The sequence below is a fragment of the Heptranchias perlo genome, chromosome 4, assembly GCF_035084215.1.
Source record: "Heptranchias perlo isolate sHepPer1 chromosome 4, sHepPer1.hap1, whole genome shotgun sequence".
Lineage (NCBI taxonomy): Eukaryota > Metazoa > Chordata > Chondrichthyes > Hexanchiformes > Hexanchidae > Heptranchias > Heptranchias perlo.
The window spans coordinates 44,324,477-44,351,010 of record NC_090328.1 but is presented as its reverse complement, the minus strand read 5'-3'; the positions used below and the strand labels follow the sequence as shown (position 1 = coordinate 44,351,010).

The following is a 26,534-nucleotide window of genomic DNA, read 5'->3' as shown; positions in this document are numbered from 1 at the left end:
GATGAGTGCAGCTGCAACAACAATCAAGAAGCTCGACACCATCCAGGACAAAGCAGCCTAAACATTCACTCCTTTCACCACCGGCACACTGTGGCTGCAGTGTGTACCATCCACAGGATGCACTGCAGCAACTCGCTAAGGCTTCTTCGACAGCACCTCCCAAACCCGCGACCTCTACCACCTAGAAGGACAAGTGCAGCAGGCACGTGGGAACAACACCACCTGCACGTTGCCCTCCAAGTCACACACCATCCCGACTTGGAAATATATCGCCGTTCCTTCATCGTCCCTTCCTAACAGCACTGTGGGAGATCCGTCACCACACGAACCGCAGCAGTTGAAGAAGGCAGCTCACCACCACCTTCTCAAGGGCAATTAGGAATGGGCAATAAATGCTGGCCTCGCCGGCGACGCCCACATCCCATGAACAAATTTTTTTAAATGTCACCTATGGCTCTTTTGCCGATCACCTTAAATCTATGTCCTCTGGTTACCGACCCCTTTGCCACTGGAAACAGTTTCTTCTTATTTACTCTATCAAAACCGGTCATGATTTTGAACAGCTCTATCAAGTTTCCCCTTAACCTTGTCTGTTCTAAGGAGAACAACCCCAGCTTTTCCCATCTCTCCACATAACTGCAGTCCCTCATCCCTGCTACCATTCTAGTAAATCTCTTCTGCACCCTCTCTAAGGCCATGACATCTTTCCTAAAGTGTGGTGCCCAGGATTGAACACAATACTCCAGCTGAGGCCTAACCAGTGTTTTATAAAGGTTTGGCATAACGTCCTTGCTTTTGTACTCCATGCCTCTCAAAGGCAATTAGGGATGGGCAATAAATGCTGGCCTTGCCAGCGACGCCCACATCCCATGAACGAATAAAAAAATTGCCTCTATTAACAACGCCCAGGATCCCAAATTCTTTTTTAACAGCCTTCTCAACTTGTCCTGCCACCTTCAAAGATTTGTGTACTTGGACCCCCAGGTCTCTCTGTTCCTGCACCCCCTTTAAAATTGTAACATTTAGTTTATTGCCTCTCCTCATTCTTCCTATCAAATTGAATCACTTCACACTTCTGTGCCTTAAATTTCATCTGCTATTTGTCTGCCCATTTCACCAGTCTGTCTGTGTCCTCCTGAAGTCTGTTACTATCCTCCACATTGTTTGGTATATCTTCGTGTTTCATGTCATCTGCGCACTTGGAAATTATACCCTCTATACGCAAGTCCAGATCATTAACAAATATCAAAAATAGCAGTGGTCCTAATACTGACCACTGCGAACACCACTGCATACTTCCCTCCAGTCTGAAAAACAACCGTTCACCACTACTCGCTCTGTCCCTTAGCCAATTTTGAATCCATTCTGCCACTGTCCATTTAATCCCATAGGCTTTAATTTTGCTAACAAGTCTATTATGTGGTACTTTATCAAATGCCTTTTGAAAGTCCGTATACATAACATCAACTACACTACACTCAAGAAACCCTCTCTGTTACTTCATCAAACCATTCAATCAAGTTCGTCAAACATGATTTTCCTTTAACAAATCCGTGTTGACTTTCATTTATTAACCCATACTTTTCCAAGTACCAATTAATTTTGTCCCGGATTATTGCCTCTTAAAATTTCCACACCACCGAGGTTAGGCTGACTGTGCAGTAATTGCTGTGTTTAATCCGTCTTCCCTTTTTTGAACAGGGTTGTGACATTTGCAATCCTCCAGTCCCCCACACCGTCCCCATATCTAAGGTTAAAAGTAGTAGCATGAGTTGATAAGACAATAAAGTGTGCAAACAAAGTACTGGAGTTCATTTCTAGAGGAATGGCATACAAAAGCAGGGAGGTAATGTTAAATATCTATAGAACCTTGGTTAGGCCATACTTGGAGCACTGAGTGCAGTTCTGGTCTCCATACTACAAAAGAATATTGAAGTACTGGAGAAAGTGCAGAATCGATTTACAAGGATGTTATTAGAATTGAGAGGATGCAACTATCAGGAGAGATTGAATAGGCTGGTGCTCTTTTCTCTGGAAAAGAGGTTAACAGGAAACCTGATAGAGGTATTTAAAGTTATGAGAATGTTCAGTAGGGTAGATATGGAGAAACTGTTTCCACTTGTGGGTGAGTCCAGAACAAGGTGGCACAAATATAAGATAGCCACTAACAAATCAAATTAAGAATTTAGGAGGAATTTCTTTACACATCCAGTGATGAGAATGTGGAACTTGCTGCCACATTGAGTGGTTGAAGCAGGAAGCATTGATGCATTTAAGGGGAGGATTTTTTTTTATTATTCGTTCATGGGATGTGGGCGTCGCTGGCGAGGCCGGCATTTATTGCCCATCCCTAATTGCCCTGGAGAAGGTGGTGGTGAGCCGCCTTCTTGAACCGCATACATGAGGGACAGGGGATAGAGAGATATGGGGGCAGGGTGGGGAGGAGGTAATTAAATTGGGAGGTGTTTATACTCATGTGGAGTATAAACACCGGCATAGACCAGTTGGGCCAAATGGCCTGTTTCTGTGCTGTGGACACATTCTATGTAATTCTATGAATATGCAGCCAGACAATGAGGAGGGCAATAGGGCTGCAGGCCCACACAAAATGGGAGAGAAAGGGAAGCAGGGAGGAATTAAATGATGGGGAGAGTGGCCTGGAACTCGGTGATAACAAACTACTTCCAGTGAACAACACTTACTCCCACCAGCCATGAATCTATGTCCCACACAGTGGAGGCCGCACAAGTTGCACATTCAGTGTACTCATTCTGATCTGTTTGATTGCTGAGGATAGCCACCACTTATTGCCTTCTCACCTTCCCCCAAATGCATTAAACCACCAAACAAAGCAGAAAATCTCATAATGTATTTATGTGAATATCTTATATTCAAGTGCTGCATTTCCTAACACCAATGCTTCTCCTCATGGTGACTGTGTAAGATGTACTTAAACTAGTTCGTAATCTTAAACTGTGCTGAAATGCTCCCTGACTGGGAGAAGCAATGTGGTGGCAGTGAATGAAGCAAAACATTAAGGATAGCAATGTTCAGATTTTGGGAAGCACACATAAATAATAAGGTGAAATTACCAAACTGGAGCAGTCTATCAGTTAATGAGCCATATAATTTAATTAATACAGCAATTAATATTGCAGTATAGATATGAAACTGTGCTTTGGGATACCATGTTTGAATCTTTTTTATATTTAATATGATTAATTTAATATTATAAATAATTTATGGATTTATAATAATAATCTATAAGGTATTAAAAACAATTGAGCAGCTGCAACATTCCATCGGTACTGTGCCACTAGGTGGCGTTAAGAGGCTCATGCAATGTGACCCAGTAAGTACAGTTGGGCTGGCCTAATGTGACATAACAGTCACACTGCACTCTTAATAGTCCCTTCCCATCAGTTGGTAGTTCCAATCTACAAAGATATTTCATTTGAAGTGGACTGAAATGTTACAGCATACAAACTGACAAAGGAACGTCAAAAATAATAACTAATTTGATATCCACTCAGGCAAGCAGTTTGGAGAAGTGAGGGTAAATTTTCATCTTCCTGCATGGGCAATAATCTGGCGGAGCGGATCGTTCGACTGTTATAGACCCCGCCCAATTTTCATTCCACACTGGAATGGCAATCAGATGGGTTCTATAACAGACAGGCGATCCACTCCACCAGATTACGCCTATATGGTGAAGACGAAAAGTTACCCTGTGATAGCTTGATGCAGGATGAACCACCAGAACCCTGTGTGGTTCACTTCCTTCGACACAAACCGTATTTTTCTTTTCGAATGAACCTCATGCTTCTGACACCCACCTCCTTCATCTTTTGGCCTCGCATGAATCAGTGATTGAAATTCCCCTTCCACACTGAGAAGCGAATTTAGCGCCCTGACCACTCCTCCGTCCGCAAAGAAACAGCTCGGGGCCCTTGCACCCATTACCTCCCTACTTAGGCCTATGTCCTATTCCTCCTTCCCCTCAACCTACTGAGAACCAACTTGCAACTCCCCCCCCCACCCCACACTGAGTAGCAACGCTAACACCTTCCAGCCCCCACCACCAACACGGAGAAATAACTGGTCTTCCAACTTCCACCAAACTATATGTAGATACAACTTGGGGATATGAATAGGCAAATACTTATACACCATGTGTTAAATACTAACAAAAACAAACAGTACCATTATAAATTAACTTAGCCATCTACTAGACAATTAACATGTAAATATGAGCTGAAAGACATATAGAAGAATGTAAGTACAGTAGATGTAAATATTAAAAATAGCTCAATTAACATTTATTATGTTGTAATATATACAGGCATGTTATAATTCTGTAAAAGAGTGTTTCATTTTTCTGTGCAACATTGTCATCCAATAATGTGGGAAGGCAGCACATTTTATTTTCTAGTCCAGTGTCATAGTCTACTTGGTAGCCATAATGACAGCAAGTATGATAGTCTGGGGCCTACAGAAAATAAAGTAATAAACTTCAAATTAAAAGTTCAGAAATAAGGAAAAGAATGCAAAGTATACATAGAACTGGAGTATAAACATGCCTGTAACATGCCCTTAGGTTTTGAAAGACGTAAAAGACTTGAAGCAATGCTCACATAGCTTGTCAAAATCATCCTAACCATTTGAATATGTTACAGTAATGTATATATCGGAATAGCAATCATAATAATAGGGCTATTTATATAACAGCATCTAAGTGTGTGCATATGACAGTAATATTGATTAATAGAAACTAATAAAGGCTGCATATGAACCCATGAACCCTAAACATGATTCAAAATAGAATGTTTACAGTTTTATTTTGTGTAGAATTAAATAGAAAATAATCTTATACATGAAAATGATAAACATATATTTAAGGGAGAAAAGTGGTCTACAAAAGCATAATAATGTAATAATGCTTATAGTTTTCAAAAAAAGTAAATGTTCTTACAAATTAAACTACAAGTGGAATTAAAAGAAATTAGTCTTTTTCCGTATCCAGAGAATGAATGAAACCATTGCTGTGCCAAGACTTTGAGGTCAATTTTCAGATGGCCGAGCGGGTGTGTTCGTGGCGGGGGGGCTCCTAAAATTGGGGATTCCCAAAGTGTGTCCGGAGCCGGGCTCCAAGCAGCCCACTTCCGGGTTCCCCAATGATGCGAATCGGTGCGCACGCAGCCCCCGCATGTGGGACCCCCACCGGCGATCAAAGCCGGCGGGATGCCACTTAAGATCATTATCTGGGTACTTGAGGTCGTTGACAGACCTCATTAGTTGGAGATTTTAGGAGGATTCGGATTTTGGATTACCCAGAACGTGTTTCCCATGCTAGGGGAAACACTCCCTGTTTAAACAGACGTGTTGCAGCCAGCAGCCAGTGGGAGCTGCAAAGGTCCATTTAACAGGTGCCGGGTAAACCCTCATTCATTGCAGCAGGGCACTCCGTCACCTCAGACAAAGCTTTGCCTGCCACACCGTTGTCTCCACACTCCAAATTATTAAATCATACCCTAAACTCTGCTGTCCAAACACATTTACCTGCTTTGTGGACCCCTTCACACTCACACCGTCAGGATGGGGGAGGGGGGGGGTCCATTGCTGCATTCATCACTCCATTGGAGAACAAGCAACATCACCAGCCTCGCCAGGCATGCCGTCCACCTCCGCCATGTGGAGCTACACAACACAGTGCTGCGCAACAGGCACCTGCACAAAGTAGTCGTGCAACTATACATACACCCACTGTAGGGTGACCCATTGGGTGGCATCAAGGGTGTTCATGGAGAACCTCTGAAAGGGCATTGTTGCACAAGCCAGTCAAGAATGGCCAAGACATGGCAGTAATGGTGACAGTATAATATGTAATGTGAGTTGATCAGAAATCAAATATAAGTAAAAACCATGACAAACCCTCAAACACCCTTGTGCATCCCCTTCATGCTCACGACACATTTGCCTTACGCTTCCTACTGCACATATGTGATGCATGCCCTGTGGCTACAGCACAGGTAGTGGCAGGTGGGTGAGGCTGACCGTGAAAGAGATGCATGAGAGGGTGAGCATGAGACAGAGCCATGAGATTGTATGAAGATTGGGTTGAGTGGTAGTGGTGGGATGAGTACTGGCGAGGTGAGTAAGTGCAGGTAAGATGAGGGTGAGCTTTGAGTGGGTGTGAGGAGTGATGTGATAGTGTAGTGTTAGTAGTGCAGAAGGAGATGTGAGGTGGGGGCGGTGATGTGGCAGACGGAGTGTAGGGGAATGAGTAAGTGTACTCACTTCAGCTGACCTACTTAGGTCATTGAAGCGCCTCCTGCACTGTATGCAGGTGAGTGATATGTTGGTGGTGCTGGTGACCACCTCTGCCATCTCGAGCCAGGCCTTTGTGGTGGCAGAGGCAGGCCACTTACTCCCGTCCGCCGGGGAGAAGATCGCTGTCCTCCCCCTCCTCCTCACCCCATCCAGTAGGACCTGGAGTGAGGCATCATTATACCTGGGAGCAGCCTTCCCCCGGGCTGCTCCCTGCTGTAACTTTGGCTTCTTTCTGCAGCATCAGTCAGTGGAGGACTGCCCCTTTAAATAGGGCTCCTCCAGCTGACAGCCTATGATGCGGGTGCGCAGTCCGCCCGCTGCACAGCTTTCCAGCGGGAAACCCGGAAGCCAAGGTAAGTGGCTTCAATTTACTTACGATCACGTGCGGAACCCACCGATTTTACTGGGCGGGTTACCCACGCGCCCAGTCGACCCCCCGCTGGCAACCCGCCTCCCTCCTAATATCGGGCCCTTTAGCTCCAATTTCCCATCCCCTGAATTCCCAGTGCCAGTACCAGGCAACCGGTGCTATGATTTGGAGGTGAGGAGTTGACTTAACATTGGGACAATTTAGCACTCATCTATTGTGTTGTCCACTTTTCTGTACATTCTGAGGGAATTAAGATAAATCCTACCCACCCTACTGAGGAAAAATAATACCTTTTATTAATAATAATTTGTTACCTCAATTGTTACATTACCATCAGGTTGAAAGTCAAGTCACCTAGAATTTCTTTTCCAGAATTGGTATTTTCTTTAGGGAAGAAAATGGCTCTCTGTCACATTTGGTCCATAAGTTAGCCATGGATATGGAAAGCTAGTTTTTACATAATCATTAGAATATTCATTTTTTCCATGTATAATAACATCAAAAAATAACATGCTGCAGCACATGGAACTATGATATAGTGGCAATAATAGAGACCTGGCTCAAAGACGGAGAGAATTCAGTGCTAAATATTCCTCACTACAGGATATCCAGGAAAGATAGGGAAGGAAAGAAAGGTGGGGGTGGCAGTATTGATCAAAGAAACTATAATAGCACTGGAAAGGGATGATGTAGTTGAGGGGTTAAAGACAGAATCTATTTGGTTAGAATTAAGGACCAAAAGAGAAGCTATTACTCTACTGGGTGTATACTATAGGCCACCAATTAGTGGGAAGGAGATAGAGGAGCAAATTTGCAGGCAAATTACAGAAAGATGCAAGAACTATAGAGTAGTGATAATGGGGGACTTCAATTATCCCAATATAGACTGGGACAGTAACAGTGTAAAGGGCAAAGGGGGGAGGAATTCCTGAAATGTGATCAAGAGAACTTTCTGGAATATTGTGTTTCCAGCCCAATCAGGAAGGAAGCAGTGCTGGATCTAGTTCTGGAGAATGAAGTAAGACAGGTGGAGCATGTTTCAGAGGGGGTGCATTTGGGAAACAGTGATCATAATATCATTAGGTTTAAAATAGTTATGGAAAAGGACAAGGAGCAATCAAATGTGAAAATGCTTAACTGGAGGAGGGCAAATTTTAGTGAGTTAAAAAGGGATCTTGCCCAGGTGGATTGGAATCAAAACTTGGTAGGCAAAACAGTAAATGAGCAATGGGAGGCTTTCAAGGAGGAGTTGGTTCAGGTAGACACATCCCTACGAGGTGGAAAGGAGGGGCATCAAGAGCTCCCTGGATGACTAAAGATATAGAGATTAAAATGAAACAGAAAAAGGAGGCTTATGACGAATGTAAGGTTCAATAATATAGTAGAGAACCAGACTGAATACAGAAAGTACAGAGGAGATCTAAAATAGGGAATAAAAGGGGGACAAAGAGAGAGCATGGGAATAGATAAGTGGCTAACATAAAAGGGAACCTAAAAGTCTTTTATAAACATATAAACAGTAAAAGGGCAGTCAAAGGAAGCGTGGGACCGATTAGGGACAAAGAAGGAGATCTTCTTGTCGAGGTAGAGAGCATGGCTGAGGCACTGAATAAATACCTCACATCTATCTTCACTGGAGAATAGGATGCTGCCATTGTAGCAGTAAAGGAGGAGGTGGTAGAGATATTGGATAGGATAAAAATAGATAAAGGGGGGTACTTAAAAGATTAGCAGTACTCAAAGTAGAAAAGTCACCCGGTCCAGATTGAATGCATCCTAGGTTACTGAGGGAAGTAAGAGTGGAAATTGCAGAGGCTCTGGCCACAATCTTCCAATCCTCCTTAGATATGGGGATGGTGCCGGAGGATTAGAGGATTACAAATGTTACACCCCTGTTCAAAAAAGGGGAGAGGGATAAATCTGGCAATTACAGGTGAGTCAGCCTAACATCGGTGGTGGGGAAACTTTTAGAGACAATAATCCGGGACAAAATAAATTGGCACTTGGATAAGTATGGGCTAATAAATGAAAGTCCACACGGACTTGTTAAGGGAAAATTGTGTTTGACCAACTTGACTGAGTTGTTTGGTGAAGTAATGGAGAGGGTTGATGAGGGCAATGCGGTTGATGTTATGTATATGGACTTTTAAAAGGCATTTGATAAAGTACAACATAATAGACTTGTTAGCAAAATTAAAGCCCATGCGATTAAAGGAACAGTGGCAGCGTGGATACTAAATTGGCTAGGGGACAGAAAGCAGAGAGTAGTGGTGAACAGTTGTTTTTCAGACTGGAGGGAAGTATACAGTGATGTTCTCCAGGAGTCAGTACTCTACTACTCCTTTTCATATATATTAATGACCCAGACTTGAGTATAGAGGGTATAATTTCAAAGTTTGCAGATGTCCTGAAATGCAGAAATGTAGTAAACAATATGGAGGATAGTAACAGACTTCAGGAGGACATAGACAGACTGTGAAATGGGCAGACACATGGCAGATGAAATTTAATTCAGGGAAGTGTGAAGTGATGCATTTTGATAGGAAGAATGAGGAGAGGCAATATAAACTAAATGGTACAATTTTAAAGGGAGTGCAGGAACAGAGATACCTGGGGATGCACATACACAAATCCTTGAAGGTGGCAGGACAAGTTGAGAAGGCTGTTAAAAAAGCATATGGGGGCCTGGGCTTTATTAATAGAGGCATTGAGTACAAAAGCAAGGAAGTTATGCTAAGCCTTTATAAAACACTGGTTTGGCCTCAGCTGGAGTATTGTGTTCAATTCTTTTCACCACACTTTAGGAAGGATGCCTTAGAGAGGGTGTAGAAGAGATTTACTAGAATGGAACCAGGGACGAGGGACTTCAGTTATGTGGAGAAACTGGAGAAGCTGGGGTTGTTCTCCTTAGAACAGAGAAGTTTAAGGGGAGATTTGATGGAGGTGTTCAAAATCATGAAGGGTTTTGACAAAGTGGCAGGAGGGTCAGTAACCAGAGGAAACAGATGATTGGTAAAAGAGCCATAGGCGACATGAGGAATCATTTTTTAACGCAGTGAGTAGTAATGATCTGGAATGCACTGCCTGAAAGGGTGATGGAAGCAGATTCAATAGTAACTTTCAAAAGGGAATTGGATAAATACTTGAAAGGAAATAATTTATAGGGCTATGGGGAAAGAGCAGGGGAGTGGAACTAATTGGATAGCTCTTTCAAAGAGCCGGTACAGGAACAATGGGCCGAATGGCTTCCTCCTGTGCTGTACCTACTATGTTACTCTGAAATAACAAGTGCGGTGCACTGAATTTAAATTCAACCTAGCTTGCTAGTCGGAATGGTCTCAAATTAAATAGGGGTAATTTTCGTCTTCAATGCTTGAGCAGTAAAATCAATAGAAATGAAAATCAGGCGGGTTCTGTAACGGGCAGGAATTTTACACAGTGTCTGGCCTCTGATATACTTGCCCTGTCTGTGTTTGAAGGTGGCACTGAATGCTAGATATGATCGCTAGCACTGACATCCCTCAGTTCATAGAAACAGAATTCCCCATCGAACAAAACAAAACTTACAAAAAAATTATGAGTTGCAAGATTCAACGCTTTGCTTTGTTTTTGTCTTTCATTTTAGCTCTTGAGTGTACCTCTTTCAAAACTACTGATACTTATGGTAAATTGCTATTGTAAATTATTATGCCATGTTCTGTCTGTTCCCTCTTGTGCTATAGAAGTGCTATGATTAATCATTGTACCACTGTTAATGCCTCTTAAATATGAAAATTATGAACTTATATTTAAGAGGAAAAGTGGTCTACAAAAAGCATAACAATTTTTTAAAAAGTTGCTCATTACAAATTGAACTAAAATTAGTACTAAAAGAAATTAGGCTTTTGACCTGCTTCTTCAAGAGACACTTTCAGTCTGCAGATTTCTGTTTGCATAATGATATAGCAATTTTTATTGTAAAGGCTTTTCCTTATCATTAACGCAATGCTCGTTACTAGTGTAGCAGACGAAGTGTAAATAGAATTGACGCTGCATATAGCAAAACAGGTTTGATTTGTTAAGCTCACAGCATTCTAAAGTACACAAATTTGTTCCACCAAGCTTTTCGACGGTTTGCAGATGGGCAATGATTAATCAGAAAGCTAACTGTGAAGTAGTTTGCTATTAAAGTGGAAAGCTCTGGAGCATACTAATTGAATCAGAAAATTAGAGACACTGAGCAGTAATTGGCTATTTTTCATGCAGCAGGTGCCAAGCTACTCATCTGTGGAACAAGGTATTTTAGGCACATTAGTAATAGTGAAAATACTCATCGATATGAAATGGCATGATTTTGGGGGTTGATAGTCACTACGTAAGTGAAAAAAAGTTTTAAAAATACCAAATACACAGCCCAATGTGCTGAAGTTTTATAGATAACATCACTCATCCATAAAAATACTAAAGAAAAAGAGAAAATATGTTCAAATAAGAATTCTGTCACAAGCTGATGTCATTAAAGCACAATTTTAATAATTCTAATACTCTGAAGAGTGTTATTTTGTCGATAAGGAAGAAGCTTCTGTTAGACAATATTTTTTGGAAAATATTAGGTTATGAGAAAAAAAAGTTGATCATAGAAGAAAGTGATCTTATTCGAAGTAACATTAATAACCCTCATTATCACAACTGACAGAATACGAACAGGAAAAAGCAATTATTTATTTTTTGTTGTTGATGGAAAGTCAAGGTTAGCTAGATTTTTTAATGTAGGGAATACTGTCCCTCTGGGTCTGGGCTACTGACAAGCCTACCTCTGATGAAAACCTGTCTACATTAATGGTGTCCAGAGACACTTTTTATAGGTATCAGTTAATGAAGGAAAAGGTGTGCAGTGGCGATAAATAATGCATGCTAGAATTACTTTAGCCTTAATTTAATCATGAATAACATTATTTACCAGACACGCACATACTCGTCTTCAATTTTTTTTTCCTAGTAAGTGATGCCAATCAACTGAAATTTTTTTCTCTCTCCTTAATCATATAGTCTTAGTAATTGACTATTAGTACATAGATCTCAGTCACGCACCTTTGGAAAGCCAACGTTACCGGTTGCTAATAGCTAATAGCTAAAGCAAAGATTTTAGTCAGATAGATTAAAACATCTGTATTTATTTTACTTGGTAATTAAATACTGACTATACTGATTATATAACAAAAATAACATTGAAATGTTCATGATTGAACACTGCTTACATTTATTATGTATATTTAAGTTTAACTTCTAAAAACAGAATGTCCTTTCCAATATTCAAAATATGCACATTTTCTATCATATAGCATCTGCAGAAATAATTTTTAATAACTTTTTACTGCCTGGTGTATAATAAAAGAGGCAAAGGAATACATTTATTAAACTATATCTGCAGGGGGAGAAAGCATTTTATTTCTAATTCATTTTAAAAATATAGTTATTGTGTACAAACCACAGCAGTTCTCAATGGTTTTATTGGCCACAGTGTGCTACTGTATATCCTACCTGCTTTAGGTGATGCATTGCAGCAGTGGCTACAGTTATACATACACATGGCCTTCTACTGATCGTTACTGCCCCGGCTCGAGCCCCTCAGTGACTGGTAAACTGACCAACCGCCAGCCATGTGCTGCATATTTTTCATGGGAGGGAACTGGAAAATGATTGGGGACACGAAGCACCTGAGGACGATATTCTACATAAGTCTGCGAGGATAGATAAGTCTCCATTTTTATGGCACCAGAAAGAACATTAGGGCATTAACAGTTCATTTTCTTTAGGTGATAAGATGAATTTCTTTAGGTGATAAGATGAATTTTGAATAGCTTCCATAGGTTTCATAACTGTCTGTACGCTCATGCCCTTAAGTAGTGATATACTTCAGCATTACGGTATATTATAGTTTGACAACGCACAGATTTTTTCTACTACATACATTGTTGTAGTTTTGTTAATACATCCATTTGGGCATGTAAGACTCTTTAAATACAGTCATCATGTAGAAAGTCAGCTTGATGCTATCACAGAAAGAAATAAAAGCTAATAGAAGATAGCAAATGTGGTATAGATTTTTGATTTCATGAAAGAATTATATATGTCTATCTCATGAGTGAAGTAAAAATCAATGTAACACTTTCTCTCATCTGTAGTTCTATTTATTATAGCTGTGACATTTATTTAAAAGATGGAAGTTTTTATTTATTTTGTATCCGAAAAAGCAAATAAGTACCCATGATGATACCGAAACGTTTTCTCCCGCACAAATATTGAAGATGTTTGCAAATCTATATATCACACCAATGACACACTATCACAGGTGTGTATGACCCATTACTGCAAGCATCACAGGCTGCAGTTAATTATGATGGGTTCTTACACAAATGAAAGAATATTTGCAAGAGACCAATAGTTGTGTGATATTCTATATATGTCATGGCTGTTAACTTTTAAGCCCTTACTGGAACATCTCATGTATTGGACCATTAGATAATAATTCAGTGCAGTGAACTGTCATTTTCAATTTTACTGTGGAGAGATGTTATGTTTCTGGGCATAGAAATAAACATTAAAAATAGACTAAATACAGAATTCCCTGCAATCACTTCGTACTATTTCCTGATAAAGCTGCAGTAATGACATCACAAGCTACAGATACCCTTTTCTGAGTGTTATCCACATAAAGAATACATGCCCTGAAATTATTATACACTCATTTAATGTGTACATTTGAAATTCCTATCTCTGTTATTTAGCTAACCATGAACCTGTTTAAAATAAATAGCTTAATATCTTAACCAAACTAGCAGAAAGCGGAACATCAGATGAACACCTTAAACATTTTCAAATTAGTATTCCGCAGCATAATTTAAGGACCATAAAGCATATTGACAACTGGAATGTGTGCACTAATAGCTACTTTTGGTACAAAACTTGAATTTGAAAATTACATATATATACTGAATTACAAAGTATATACTCTAAAAAGATTAAAACAAATGGATGCTAGGAAAAGGCTTTATGGCTAATAGCTAACCAGGCCAATAGTGATGTCCGTTGAATTTTCCAATCAAAATACTTATTTAAGAAGGGAAATTACAAGATCGGAAAACACCCAGCAGTCTAACTTGCTGACATGAAGAACTATTGCCCAGAATTTGCTGGAATGGGATGTCTCGTGGCGTGCCCCATTAGTTAGACTTTTTCCCTCACCCTTCAGTTTGAAAAATTGTTGCACCGCAAATTGCTGGAAGTGCAAGCTGATAACGAAGTCAAGGGGCCATTTTCAACCTTAGTGAATGACGAGACCAACAGTCTATCTCCTTAACCAATGAGATTTAGGATAGAGAAAGAAATAGAGGAACGATGAGAAGGGAATGGGATGAATTAGAGTCAAATTAGGTACAAAATGGGAAATAAAGAGAGGGAAAAAAGATTGGATTAAGAGAGAGAGAAGAAAGCGAAAGAAAGGAAAAGTAAGAAAAAAAATTTAAATTTTAAATTTTTTAAATCTGTAAGAAAAATTTACTACCTGCAGGAATGAGACTCCACGGTTTCAATTGTTCCCTTTCTGGGCTAGAGAGGTTGAGTGGCATTGCAGGAGCATAAATCTCGTCATTAAAAGGTTCCTTACGCTGTTAAGCACCAGCCCTAACTTTCTGCAGTGAGTTTAATTCGTATTTACCGTGCAAATGCAGCAATTTTTTGAAACTCATGGGGAGGTTGATGGCAAGCTGCTGTTTTCGCGAGGCTAATGGCGAAGCAGCGCATATCGTTCAGCATCTCACAAGCTATCCGTTCCTTGCCACAAATTGCTGGATGATTTATGCACTAATAACAATCAAACTCGACGTTATTTTCCCAGCAAATTCTGACCCATTACCTCTCATTCGCCCACTACCTCACTTTCAGGTTCAGGCCTCACTTGAATGTATTCGGATGTTGCGGGCACCGAAGAGGCACTCCGCTGCAGGTGGCCGGTTGTGGGAAGGCAGGAGATAGGTTCGGGTTTGGACCTTCTGACACTGGCTTCAGGTGGGTGGTGCAGCCGTTCTGCTGACTTTGTGCACGTTTCAGACAGAAGGTGAATATTCCCCCGTAAATCTTTGTTGTGCACATTGCGAAGTCCAGAGATACCAGAGAGTATGGTGCTATTAAATTGAACTCAGAGTTCCATGATTTTTTTGGTGTAGCATAATTTATACATCCCAATATTATGCTGAACTGTGTGGAAAATATATTTATGTGTATGGCTGCATTCTCTCTTTAATCAACCTCCTACCTGAGTAGTTTTAAACAGACTTACAAGTACAAGATGTTATTTCGCTAAACTCCTTTTATCATAAACTTAATTTGTTGCCAAGAAAGAAAATGCAGATGAAAATTTGCTATTTTTTGTTCACTTGTTTTTGTTATAACTTATAGCCCATGTTTGCTGTCTGTAAAGGAATGGCATCAGTATGATTATTTTCCTACTTATAAAGTTTAATGCAAAGGTAAAAAGGCAAAAAAGTTTCATTAGGTCTGTATGGTGTTTTGCTGTCACTGTTAACCAATTACAAAAGGCCTATAATTTTTCACTTGCTTTAAAATTCTGCATGTATATCAAAACTTTGAAACAATGATTAAAATCCTCTGTCAGGAAAACATTGAAAACTGGAAGAAATATTTAGTTTCTTGGAGCCTGTTGTAATTGTACCGTGAAAGCTAAATGTTTTTAGCTCTTCTGTGGAGAATGACCTTCCTGTCACCATCGGCTGTCAAGGCTGTCAGTAGTTGGTCATTCACAATGTCAGTCATTTGCACTTTGATAACACGTTCATCATATCATTCAGAAAGTGGTAGACTGATGTTTTAATCCTTATGTCCAGGTTTCAGGGACTGACAACAACTGGTTGGCTGATGGCATAAAAATCAAGTATAGAATGTTATGTACATCTGTGACAGCACATTTAGTACTACTTTTTACTGTCAGTTGGATGTCAGATAGTGCACAAAGCATTATTTCAACTCAGGCAGCACTTTACTTACATACCAGCAGCAGCACCAGTGTGGCGCCTCCTGCTTAGGCAATAATGAATGATAAGGCATGGGGGGTTTACCATTTCAGTGATTGTTTAGCTATTAGCTTCACCTCAAAATAGCCAGTGGTGTGTAATTTCCTGTATATACACACTTTCATGTTAATTAATGCCATTATATCCCACTAGAAAAACGGATTCACTGATTTGGTGTGTTTGATACCATAACAGATGACATTTGACAACTGTAGATGGCATTTCAATCGTAAATGAATGTTACGGCACTTTTACATTGATTCTGAGAAAGCAGTGCTCAAGCAGAAGCCTGCAACCTCTGAGTGCCACTCTCCCTTTTTCACATTTACTGGTGTGCCACTTGTCTCTGCTGGAACCGTGCATTTTCCATACCTCTGATGGCCACTCTTAAAACCTTAGAAAAGTTGTGTAATGACGTCAGAAGTGAGTTCATCTCCTTCACTTTGCAGTGTGCTGGCAATGTCAGGAGTATTGCACGCTAGCCTCGATTGTACAATATAAATACAAATGTCGCTGTAGTTATACAAGCACTGTGTAGAATGGTTAAATGGACGAGCTTGGATGTAACAATTAAGGAGTCTGACCTGTTCTCAATGAGTACACCAAGGGATTTACAACACAGTGTAAGCCATTGACAGTGATGAAAATGATTTCATGGTGATCTAGTAACAGTTATTCCAGAATTCTTTTTAACTAAAACTTTGTTGGTGCATTAGTGAAACTGACTAATCTTTCAATGTAAATCTAATACAAGATGTATGACATAAACTACAGATGTTTTATGGAAAAGATATTGAATATCTGGGAGTGATTATAAGGCAGCAATCAAGGAGACCAATAGATGCCATAAACTGTAAGAATGAAGCTCAGTTTATTGCTTTCATTTGAGCCATGAGATTACAGTACAAGCTTGAAATCAAATTGTTGAAAACTATTATTTTTTATTATTAATAATAATAATGGATCTCTTGTGCCATTACTCGAGGATAGTCAAGTCTGAAGCACAGCTATGACTTTGGCCTGCCCCTTAAAAGCCATCGCTGAATTGCTCCCTATGGGAATCCAGCTAATCACACCACTTATTCACTCATTATCACCTTGCTTCAGTTGATAGAACTCTCAACTCTGAGTTCAAAAATTGTGGGTTCAAACCACATCCCAATACTTGACTACATAATGTAGGCTGACATTCCAATGCAGTACTGAAGGATTGCTGGAAGTTCCATCTTTCTAATGAGACATTAAACAGGAGCCCCATCTACATGTCCTGGTGGTTCAAAAGGATGTTAAAGATTCCATAGCACCATTTGAAAAAGAGGAGGGACGTCTCCTGGTCTTGGCCAACATTCCTTCCGCAACCAATATCACCAAAAACAGTAACCAGTCATTGCTCTAATTGTTGTTTGTGAGACCTTGTTATATCCTAAATGGCTGTCATGTTTGTCTACATAACAATAGTGACTGCACTTCAACATAATTCATTGTATTTGAAGTGCTTTGAAATGTTTTTGAGAAACGTGATAAGGCACTATATAAATGTAAATTCTTCTTTTATGCATTATATGAATGAATCTGTTATTTGTCATTTTGATTATTGAGCAAGGTGAACGTTTTCTTAAGCTTGGAGCTATATACAGCTGTCTAGTGACATCCAACACCATAGAGATCCTTTAATAAGGCACGAGTTGTCAGCAGTGAAGTCACAGTATTTCCAAAGACCAATATACCCACTAATATTATGGAGGATTACGAACCTGAAGTTGTAAAAATTTTAAAATATAAAATTAAATCAAAATTACACATTGGAGAGGGTTTTAGCATATCCAAACATTTTAATCCTCATCTGGTCTCACACTATTATTGTTATTGGGCGCATTTTCCATGTAATTTATTTCATTCGATATTTTAAATCATTACAGCTTTAGGACAGCGGCCCACTATAAGATTAACAGGTATCCAGACCTGTGGTAAGATGATTATTGAAGCATGACTTCAATAATCTCAGGCCCAGAATATCACTGCAGGAGTTCCTCAGGGCAGGGTCCTACGCCCAAATATCTTCAGCGGCTTCATTAATAACCTCCTCTCCATTATATGGTCAGAATTCAGGCTGTTCATTGATGATTGCACAGTTTTCAGCTTTATACACAATTCTTCAGATAATGAAGCAGTCCATGCCCACATGCAGCTAAACCTGGAAAACATCCAGGCTTGGGCTGATAAGTGGCAAGTAACATTCAGGTCACATAAGTGCCAGGCAATGACCATCTCCAACAATGGAGAGCCTAACCATCTCCCCATGACATTCGATGGCATTACCATCAACGGGTCTTCCACTTTTAACATCCTGCTGGTCGTCATTGACCAGAAACTCAACTGCACCAGCCACATAAATGCTGTGGCTACTAGAGCAGGTCAGAGGCTGGGTATTCTGCGGTGAGTGGCTTACATCCTGACTCCCTAAAGCCTCTCCACCACCTACAAGGCACAAGTCAGGAGTGTGATGGAATACTCACCACTTACCTAAATGGGTGCAGCTGCTACAACACTCACAAAGCTTGATCCCATCCAAGACAAAGTAGTCTGCTTGATATGCACCTTATCCACTAGCCTAAATGTCCACCCCTTCCACCACCGTCACAAGGTCGACCCTGCAAGGTCCTCCTTACTAACATCTGGGGACTTGTGCCAAAATTGGGAGAGCTGTCCCACAGACTAGTCAAGCAACAGCCTGACATAGCCATACTCACAGAATCATATCTTTCAGCCAACGTCCCAGACTCTTCCATCACCATCCCTGGGTATGTCCTGTCCCACCGGCAGGACAGACCCACCAGAGGTGGCGGTACAGTGATATACAGTCAGGAGGGAGTGGCCCTGGGAGTCCTCAACATTGACTCTGGACCCCATGAAATCTCATGGCATCAGGTCAAACATGGGCAAGGAAACCTCCTGCTGATTACCACCTACCGTCCTCCCTCAGCTGATGAATCAGTCCTCCTCCATGTTGAACACCACTTGGAGGAAGCACTGAGGGTAGCAAGGGCACAAAATGTACTCTGGTTGGGGGACTTCAATGTCCATCACCAAGAGTGGCTCGGTAGCACCACTACTGACCGAGCTGGCCGAGTCCTGAAGGACATAGCTGCTAGACTGGGCCTGCGGCAGGTGGTGAGCGAACCAACACGAGAGAAAAACTTACTTGACCTCGTCCTCACCAATCTACCTGTCGCAAATGCATCTGTCCATGACAGTATTGGTAGGAGTGACCACCGCAAAGTCCTCGTGGAGATGAAATCCCGTCTTCGCACTGAGGACACCATCCAACGTGTTGTGTGGCACTACCACCGTGCTAAATGGGATAGATTCAGAACAGATCTAGCAGCTCAAAACTGGGCATCCATGAGGCGCTGTGGGCCATCAGCAGCAGCAGAATTGTATTCCAGCACAATTTGTAACCTCATGGCCCGGCATATTCCTCACTCTACCATTACCAACAAGCCAGGGGATCAACCCTGGTTCAATGAGGAGTGTAGAAGAGCATGCCAGGAGCAGCACCAGGCGTACCTAAAAATGAGGTGCCAACCTGGTGAAGCTACAACTCAGGACTACATGCATGCTAAACAGCGGAAGCAACATGCTATAGACAGAGCTAAGCGATTCCACAACCAACGGATCAGATCAAAGCTATGCAGTCCTGCCACATCCAGTCGTCAATGGCGGTGGACAATGAAACAACTAACGGGAGGAGGAGGCTCTGCAAACATCCCCATTCTCAATGATGGCGGAGTCCAGCACGTGAGTACAAAAGACAAGGCTGAAGCGTTTGCAACCATCTTCAGCCAGAAGTGCCGAGTGGATAATCCATCTCAGCCTCCTCCCGATATCCCCACCATCACGGAAGCCAGTCTTCGGCCAATTCGATTCACCCCACGTGATATCAAGAAACGGCTGAGTGCACTGGATACAGCAAAGGCTATGGGCCCCGACAACATCCCAGCTGTAGTGCTGAAGACTTGTGCTCCAGAACTAGCTGCGCCTCTAGCCAAGCTGTTCCAGTACAGCTACAACACTGGCATCCACCCGACAATGTGGAAAATTGCCCAGGTATGTCCTGTCCACAAAAAGCAGGACAAATCCAATCCGGCCAATTACCACCTCATCAGTCTACTCTCAATCATCAGCAAAGTGATGGAAGGTGTCGTCGACAGTGCTATCAAGCGGCACTTACTCACCAATAACCTGCTCACCGATGCTCAGTTTGGGTTCCGCCAGGACCACTCGGCTCCAGACCTCATTACAGCCTTGGTCCAAACATGGACAAAAGAGCTGAATTCCAGAGGTGAGGTGAGAGTTACTGCCCTTGACATCAAGGCAGCATTTGACCGAGTGTGGCACCAAGGAGCCCTAGTAAAATTGAAGTCAATGGGAATCAGGGGGAAAACTCTCCAGTGGCTGGAGTCATACCTAGCACAAAGGAAGATGGTAGTGGTTGTTGGAGGCCAAGCATCTCAGCCCCAGGGCATTGCTGCAGGAGTTCCTCAGGGCAGTGTCCTAAGCCCAACCATCTTCAGCTGCTTCATCAATGACCTTCCCTCCATCATAAGGTCAGAAATGGGGATGTTCGCTGATGACTGCACAGTGTTCAGTTCCATTCGCAACCCCTCAGATAATGAAGCAGTCCGAGCCCGCATGTAACAAGACCTGGACAACATTCAGGCTTGGGTTCATAAGTGGCAAGTAACATTCGCGCCAGACAAGTGCCAGGCAATGACCATCTCCAACAAGAGAGAGTCTAACCACCTCCCCTTGACATTCAACAGCATTACCATCGCCGAATCCCCCACCATCAACATCCTGGGGGTCACCATTGACCAGAAACTTAACTGGACCAGCCATATAAATACTGTGGCTACAAGAGCAGGTCAGAGGCTGGGTATTCTGCGGCGAGTGACTCACCTCCTGACTCCCCAAAGCCTTTCCACCATCTACAAGGCACAAGTCAGGAGTGTGATGGAATACTCTCCACTTGCCTGGATGAGTGCAGCTCCAACAACACTCAAGAAGCTCGACACCATCCAAGATAAAGCAGCCCGCTTGATTGGCACCCCATCCACCACCCTAAGCATTCACTCCCTTCACCACCGGCGCACTGTGGCTGCAGTGTGCACCATCCACAGGATGCACTGCAGCAACTCGCCAAGGCTTCTTCGACAGCACCTCCCAAACCCGCGACCTCTACCACCTAGAAGGACAAGGGCAGCAGACGCATGGGAACAACACCACCTGCACGTTCCCCTCCAAGTCACACACCATCCCGACTTGGAAATATATCGCCGTTCCTTCATTGTCGCTGGGTCAAAATCCTGGAACTCCCTTCCTAACAGCACTGTGGGAGAACCGTCACCACACGGACTGCAGCGGTTCAAGAAGGCGGCTCACCACCACCTTCTCAAGGGCAATTAGGGATGGGCAATAAAAAATGCCGGCCTTGCCAGCGACGCCCACATCCCGTGAACGAATAAAAAAAAACATCATGGCTGCAGTGTGTACTACAGAATGTACTGAAGCAACTCACCAAGGCTTCTTCGACAACACCTCCCAAACCCATGACCTCCACCATCTAGAAGGACAAGGACAGCAGGTACGTGGGAACACCATCGCCTCCAAGTTCCCCTCCAAGACACACGCCATCCTGACTTGGAGATATATCACCATTCCTTCATCGTCGCTGGGTCAGACTTCTGGAACTAACAGCATTGTTGAAGCACTGTCACCACATGGACTGCAGTAGTTCAAGAAGAAGGCCCGCCACAACCATCTCAAGGGCAACTTGGGATGGGCAAAAAATGCTGGCCTTGCCAATGACAGCTACATCCCACAATTAATTTTAAAAATGAGTCATTTGTTGACCTTTTAGCTTTATTGTAACATCTCGATACTTGACACTTTTATTAAATTATCCACTCTGTAAAGTTGCTGAAGATAATTTTACACAGTCATGTAAGAATCTAAAAAGATATTCTGAAATTCCATGGGGGTTCTCCTGTTTTCCTGCCATAACTCCGACAGGAGATGAGGAGAAATCCCACTGAAATTCAGGCCCATATTCCTGAAATTGTGCTCTGAATAACTTGCAGTGCCTTTTATGTCATTGAGAAGTTCATGTACAAAAATGCTTCCAAATTGAGAAATAAATTATATTTGTAATTGTGGCATTTGGGGACAACTTACAGTGAGTCTTAATTTGTATTAGAATATCTACCTATGTTAGCGTACGTACATTAACTTTTCAAAGTTCTTGATGGTGTGTACCCTTTTAGTCTTCATAAAGATCATGTTTCATTAAATTGTTATGTATATGTGGCACTTTGGAACAAAGAGATTCTTTGAAGCACAAGTTGCCATTTAGATCACAGAAACAATGCAAATATACTAATTAGAGAGCACCTTTGATGCAACATTATAACAAAGCTGCACAATCAAACACCTTCTGCAATTATTACACCAGATTCAAAGCTTCACAATTTCACTTTTATCCCAGTTCTTAAAGTCAAGCAGTGCCCCTTTACAGATGTTGTGGTTATCATCCGAAGACAGCTTTAAAATGTTACCTGATCAATGTGAGTTGCGTTGGGGTTAAAGTTAGCTTTTTCCCACTGACAAGTGAAAACATATTGATCATTTTATTCTATTTGCTATACACCTTGCCAGTCGATGAGCAAGATCAAGAGTGTATCCCTTTTTGTCCGCTTGTTGTATTTCATCCTCCAGATCCAAGATACTTTTTTTGATTAATCACAAATGCTGCAGGGTCACAACTAGTGAATCTGTTTGTGGAGTGTCAGCTGATGTTGTCAGATAAATGTCTTAAGCTTAGTCAGGGTTCATGCCCTAGCTTTAGGCTGTGCCAAATGTCTCCCCTTGTTGAAAAAGATAACAGCTACACTAGAGGCGACTGTGGTGTTTATCCACAGGAAGAGCTGACCCTTCCATATGGGGTTTTGCCATGGTGAAAGAATTAGTGCAGATTTCTCTCTTGAAACCTTAGAAATTAGCTGCAAAATGCTTTTGTATCACTGAGGACTTCTTTTAATCTGTTAAAGGCCTGCAGTAGCTTCTCTATGCTGGTGTCTTTTAATATGGATAAACTCGCACAGTTAAATTTAGTCAGAGAAATATTATCTTCAAAAAAAATCCTACAAGTAATACCATGCTCCTTTTTATTACATTTAATGCTGGTCAGAAAGCATTTTTTTCTGTTCAGGTGCAGTAAAATGTAAACATGTATTTGAAAGATTAACCATGTAAGATTAAGTGTCCTTTTAAGCTTTAAAACTGTGTGCACATTTTTCTCATGTAGCATTTCTAAAACATTTTGATGTCCTCCTAACACTGAATAGGAGAAATATCCAAACCACAAAACATTCTTTAATTCACAGTATTCTGTGAATCAACTCAAAAATTTTGATCTGGTGTATTTTTTAAATTACAGTTGTTATATTTTGGTGATGAAATCCAGCTGCATTAATCCATAAAGGATTTTATTTTCATACATTGTACATACATTGTATGTTCTGGTAAGTCAGGGATATTGCACATTTCAAGGAAACGGGTATTTAGAAACTATGTCCATTTTAGAGTCTTGTAGTGGCAATAATATCAAGACAAACTAATTTAACAATGTATTTAAAATATAAACACAGACATTTCAATCTCTGAACTGCATTTCTAACAAAGTTTTATGACAATTAAAATAGATTTTAATAAGTTTAAAGGTCTAACTTTGCTGAATGATAAACCAATGACTCTTCATCCCTTTGTGTCACAAACATAGAATATTAACCATGATGCCAATACGTACATCGGCTCTCCAGTGTACTTCTAAGTGAATGAGTGATATTGTGCAATTTTTGGTGTACTTATCAAGGGAGTAGATCTACTTGAAGAGGAGTAGTTCTAAACTATACTGTAGCTGCAATACCAATTCATATTGGAAGACCTTAATTTCTATTTCCACTCATAGGCAACCTAAGACTGCTTAAGGATCTGACGATTGGACATTTACACTGACGCAATCTGAGCAGATAGAGGAACAATTTCAGCAAAAATTCATGTTTACAATGATGAAAATAAGGGATATCGGTTGGGAAATTATATACTTAAAATAAAATGGTGCTTAAAGATATATTTGCCTAGGAGCACACTTCCATTGAAGTATACAGCAGACAGTTATGTAAAGGAATGTTTCATAAGAGGATGTAGCAATAATATCTAGTGCTATTTGTTCTCACATGCATAAATTTACATTAATATAGTGCCTTTAACATAGAAAAAGTCACAAAGTATTTCACACAGAAAAAAAGTAGTAGACACATAAGGGCCAATTTTAACTCAGGCCGGGAATCGGAGTTGTGGGGGACAGAGTTTGTGGCGAACTGTCCAGCCCCCCCCGAAATTTTAATTCCCGGGCCTCATTTAATGCCCTGAAACTGACACGCCCACGTCTTGAGAATGAATAAGAAAATATACAATTTTAATGCATTAGAGTATCAGTCAACTTTACTGAATACAACATAGACCTTATTTATCCAAAATATAAATGTATTCTAATTAGTCAGAAATTTGAGTTTTGACTGGTGTTTCTGCATTAGCAAATTCAAAAAATCCATCTTCCCAGATGGCTTAACTGATTAAAGAAGTGTTTAGTGAAAGCATACAGACCAAGAAAGTTCCAGATTCGCAACTTGATCCATGCTGTTAGATGATCGCAGCATGAGCCACATTTGGATTTTGCAATTGGCCTCAGCCCCACCCCGGGTCCCCCAGGTTAATAAGGGGGAAAGGGACCAAGGTACGTGCTCATGACCGCTAACTCCTGCTGGAAGTGCCTGTATGCAGCTGATAAGTGAGGTAAAGATCAGGCTTGGCTGTGGTGCCCCCTGTGATTAAACAACCAGCTGATGATTCACTGTCTAAGCTCATACATAAAGGATGGTCACATGGACGAAGTACCAGGAGGCACCTGTTACCCATAAAATACTGTACACCCGCACAAAAGAAAAGAAAAAAAGGGAAGAAAATTGGCTTCAAAAGGAGGAATAAAACCAGAATCTTCTACAGGAGCAGCTTTCCCTGTTTTAATTTCTGTTTCCCGCCACCCCTCAGTCTGGACTTGCTGTTGCTTCTTGCATAAGGTAGAAACTCGGCACTTCTGCCCAAATCCCATCCCAAGAAGTGGAATTTCTGGATTTGTGAGTTTTTCTTATTATATTTCCTTTGCATATTTCCTTAATGTGCAATCAATCACAAATTTTGTGAAAGTTGCTTATAAAAAAAATCACATTGCATATGGAGGTAAAGGAAGAGAGAACACCAGATCTTATGGTTTTCCATATTTTAGATTGTAGAAGTGAAGTGCAAATATTTGATTCACATTTAAATAACAATGCAAGGGGTGGGAAAGATTAATTAAAAGCGGTTGAAGTATACTACTTCAAGACATGCCAGCGTTAACATTTTCTGGTTCTGAGACAAAATGTACAGGTCAACTAAGTACTGTTTACATTATTTGTTTTCAGAGATTTGCTAACAAATTATGTAAGTGCCATTGTGGCCTGTGGAACAGACTGCACCTTGACATTACTGTATTTTAATTCATGTTTTTCATTGGTTTACTTACTTAAGACCGGTAAAGCATTCAAGACTTGAAGAAAAAAGGGTAACTTGGTAATTGAGAGACAACAGTTAAACTTTGTATCACCTTTAATCAGGTGAAACATGAGGTATGATTTTCACTCCAAGCCGGGTACCCCACACGTCCGCAGATATTCGGGTGGGGAACTCAGAAGTGAATTGAGTGCGTCGCACTCTGCGATCGCAACTCAATTGAAGGTAGGTATTTGAGCTTTCGGGTTTCCCACGCACCAGGTAGCCAGATTGACAAGCTGGATGCATGTCGGCAGTGAAAGGAGCTGCAAGTCAGATGGGGGGCTGCGGGAGGGAGGGAGAGATCACCGGGCTTGGAAAAAATTGGAGCGGGGATCAGAGGGGGTCAGCCAACGATGACACCGGGGCGGGGGGGTTGGTAGTCAACCATCACCGGAGATCCGCTGGGGTGGGGGGTCAGCCAGCAACGGAGATCGGGGGTCCAACCAGCAACGGAGATTGGTGGGGGGGGTGTCAGCCGGCGACTACATCGGGGGCTGCGGCCAGCAATGGAGATCGGGGTGGGAGGGGCGTCGGCCGATTGCGGAGTTCCTGTCGGCCAGGTGAGCTTGTTGGGCCTGGATGAAGCACTCTTTCTCCTCCGGGCCCACAAGTAGTGCAATAAAGGCATTCACCTCATGGATCCAGCCTTTCCCGCCTGCTTTCACTTGACGTGATTTGGAAGCAATGGGAAACCCAAACAAGTAAGGTTAAATTCATTTTAATGTTCCAATACACAAAATATGAAGTACGTCAAGTATCTCAATGACGTACATTGCCCTTTTAAGTATCGGCCCACCGGCTTTAAGTGAGGGCGGGAGTTCCTGGTGTCTGCTATCCACATGCGGACAAACCTGCCTGGGTTAAACCCAGAAGTGGGTGAGTTGGAGCCAGGTTGCGGTCCCGCTCCAAAAACCTGTTATTTTAACCTCCCACCCGCCCCCAACCCACCCATTCTTGGGGGTTAAAATTTACTCCATAGACACAGAAAAATCACTGGTGCAGTTTAATGTCCTTGTTAAACTAAGGAGGTTGGTATAAATCAGATGCATTGAACG

At 41.6% G+C, this 26,534-nt stretch overlaps 1 protein-coding gene across 2 annotated transcripts in view; it reads left to right on the top strand.

The window, feature by feature from the left end:
- The window catches only part of arb2a (ARB2 cotranscriptional regulator A), a 469,833-nt gene that overhangs the window by 389,617 nt on the left and 53,682 nt on the right, over nt 1–26,534 (top strand). Inside the window, exon 11 of one of the 2 annotated variants that reach the window (XM_067982841.1) lies at nt 14,624–14,920. The exons of the other annotated variant lie outside the window; for it this stretch is intronic. Coding sequence (XP_067838942.1) covers nt 14,624–14,640 — 17 coding nt within the window. The 3' untranslated portion in view covers nt 14,641–14,920. Of the gene's footprint in view, nt 1–14,623; nt 14,921–26,534 lie in introns of those variants that run through there. 2 annotated transcript variants of the gene reach the window in all.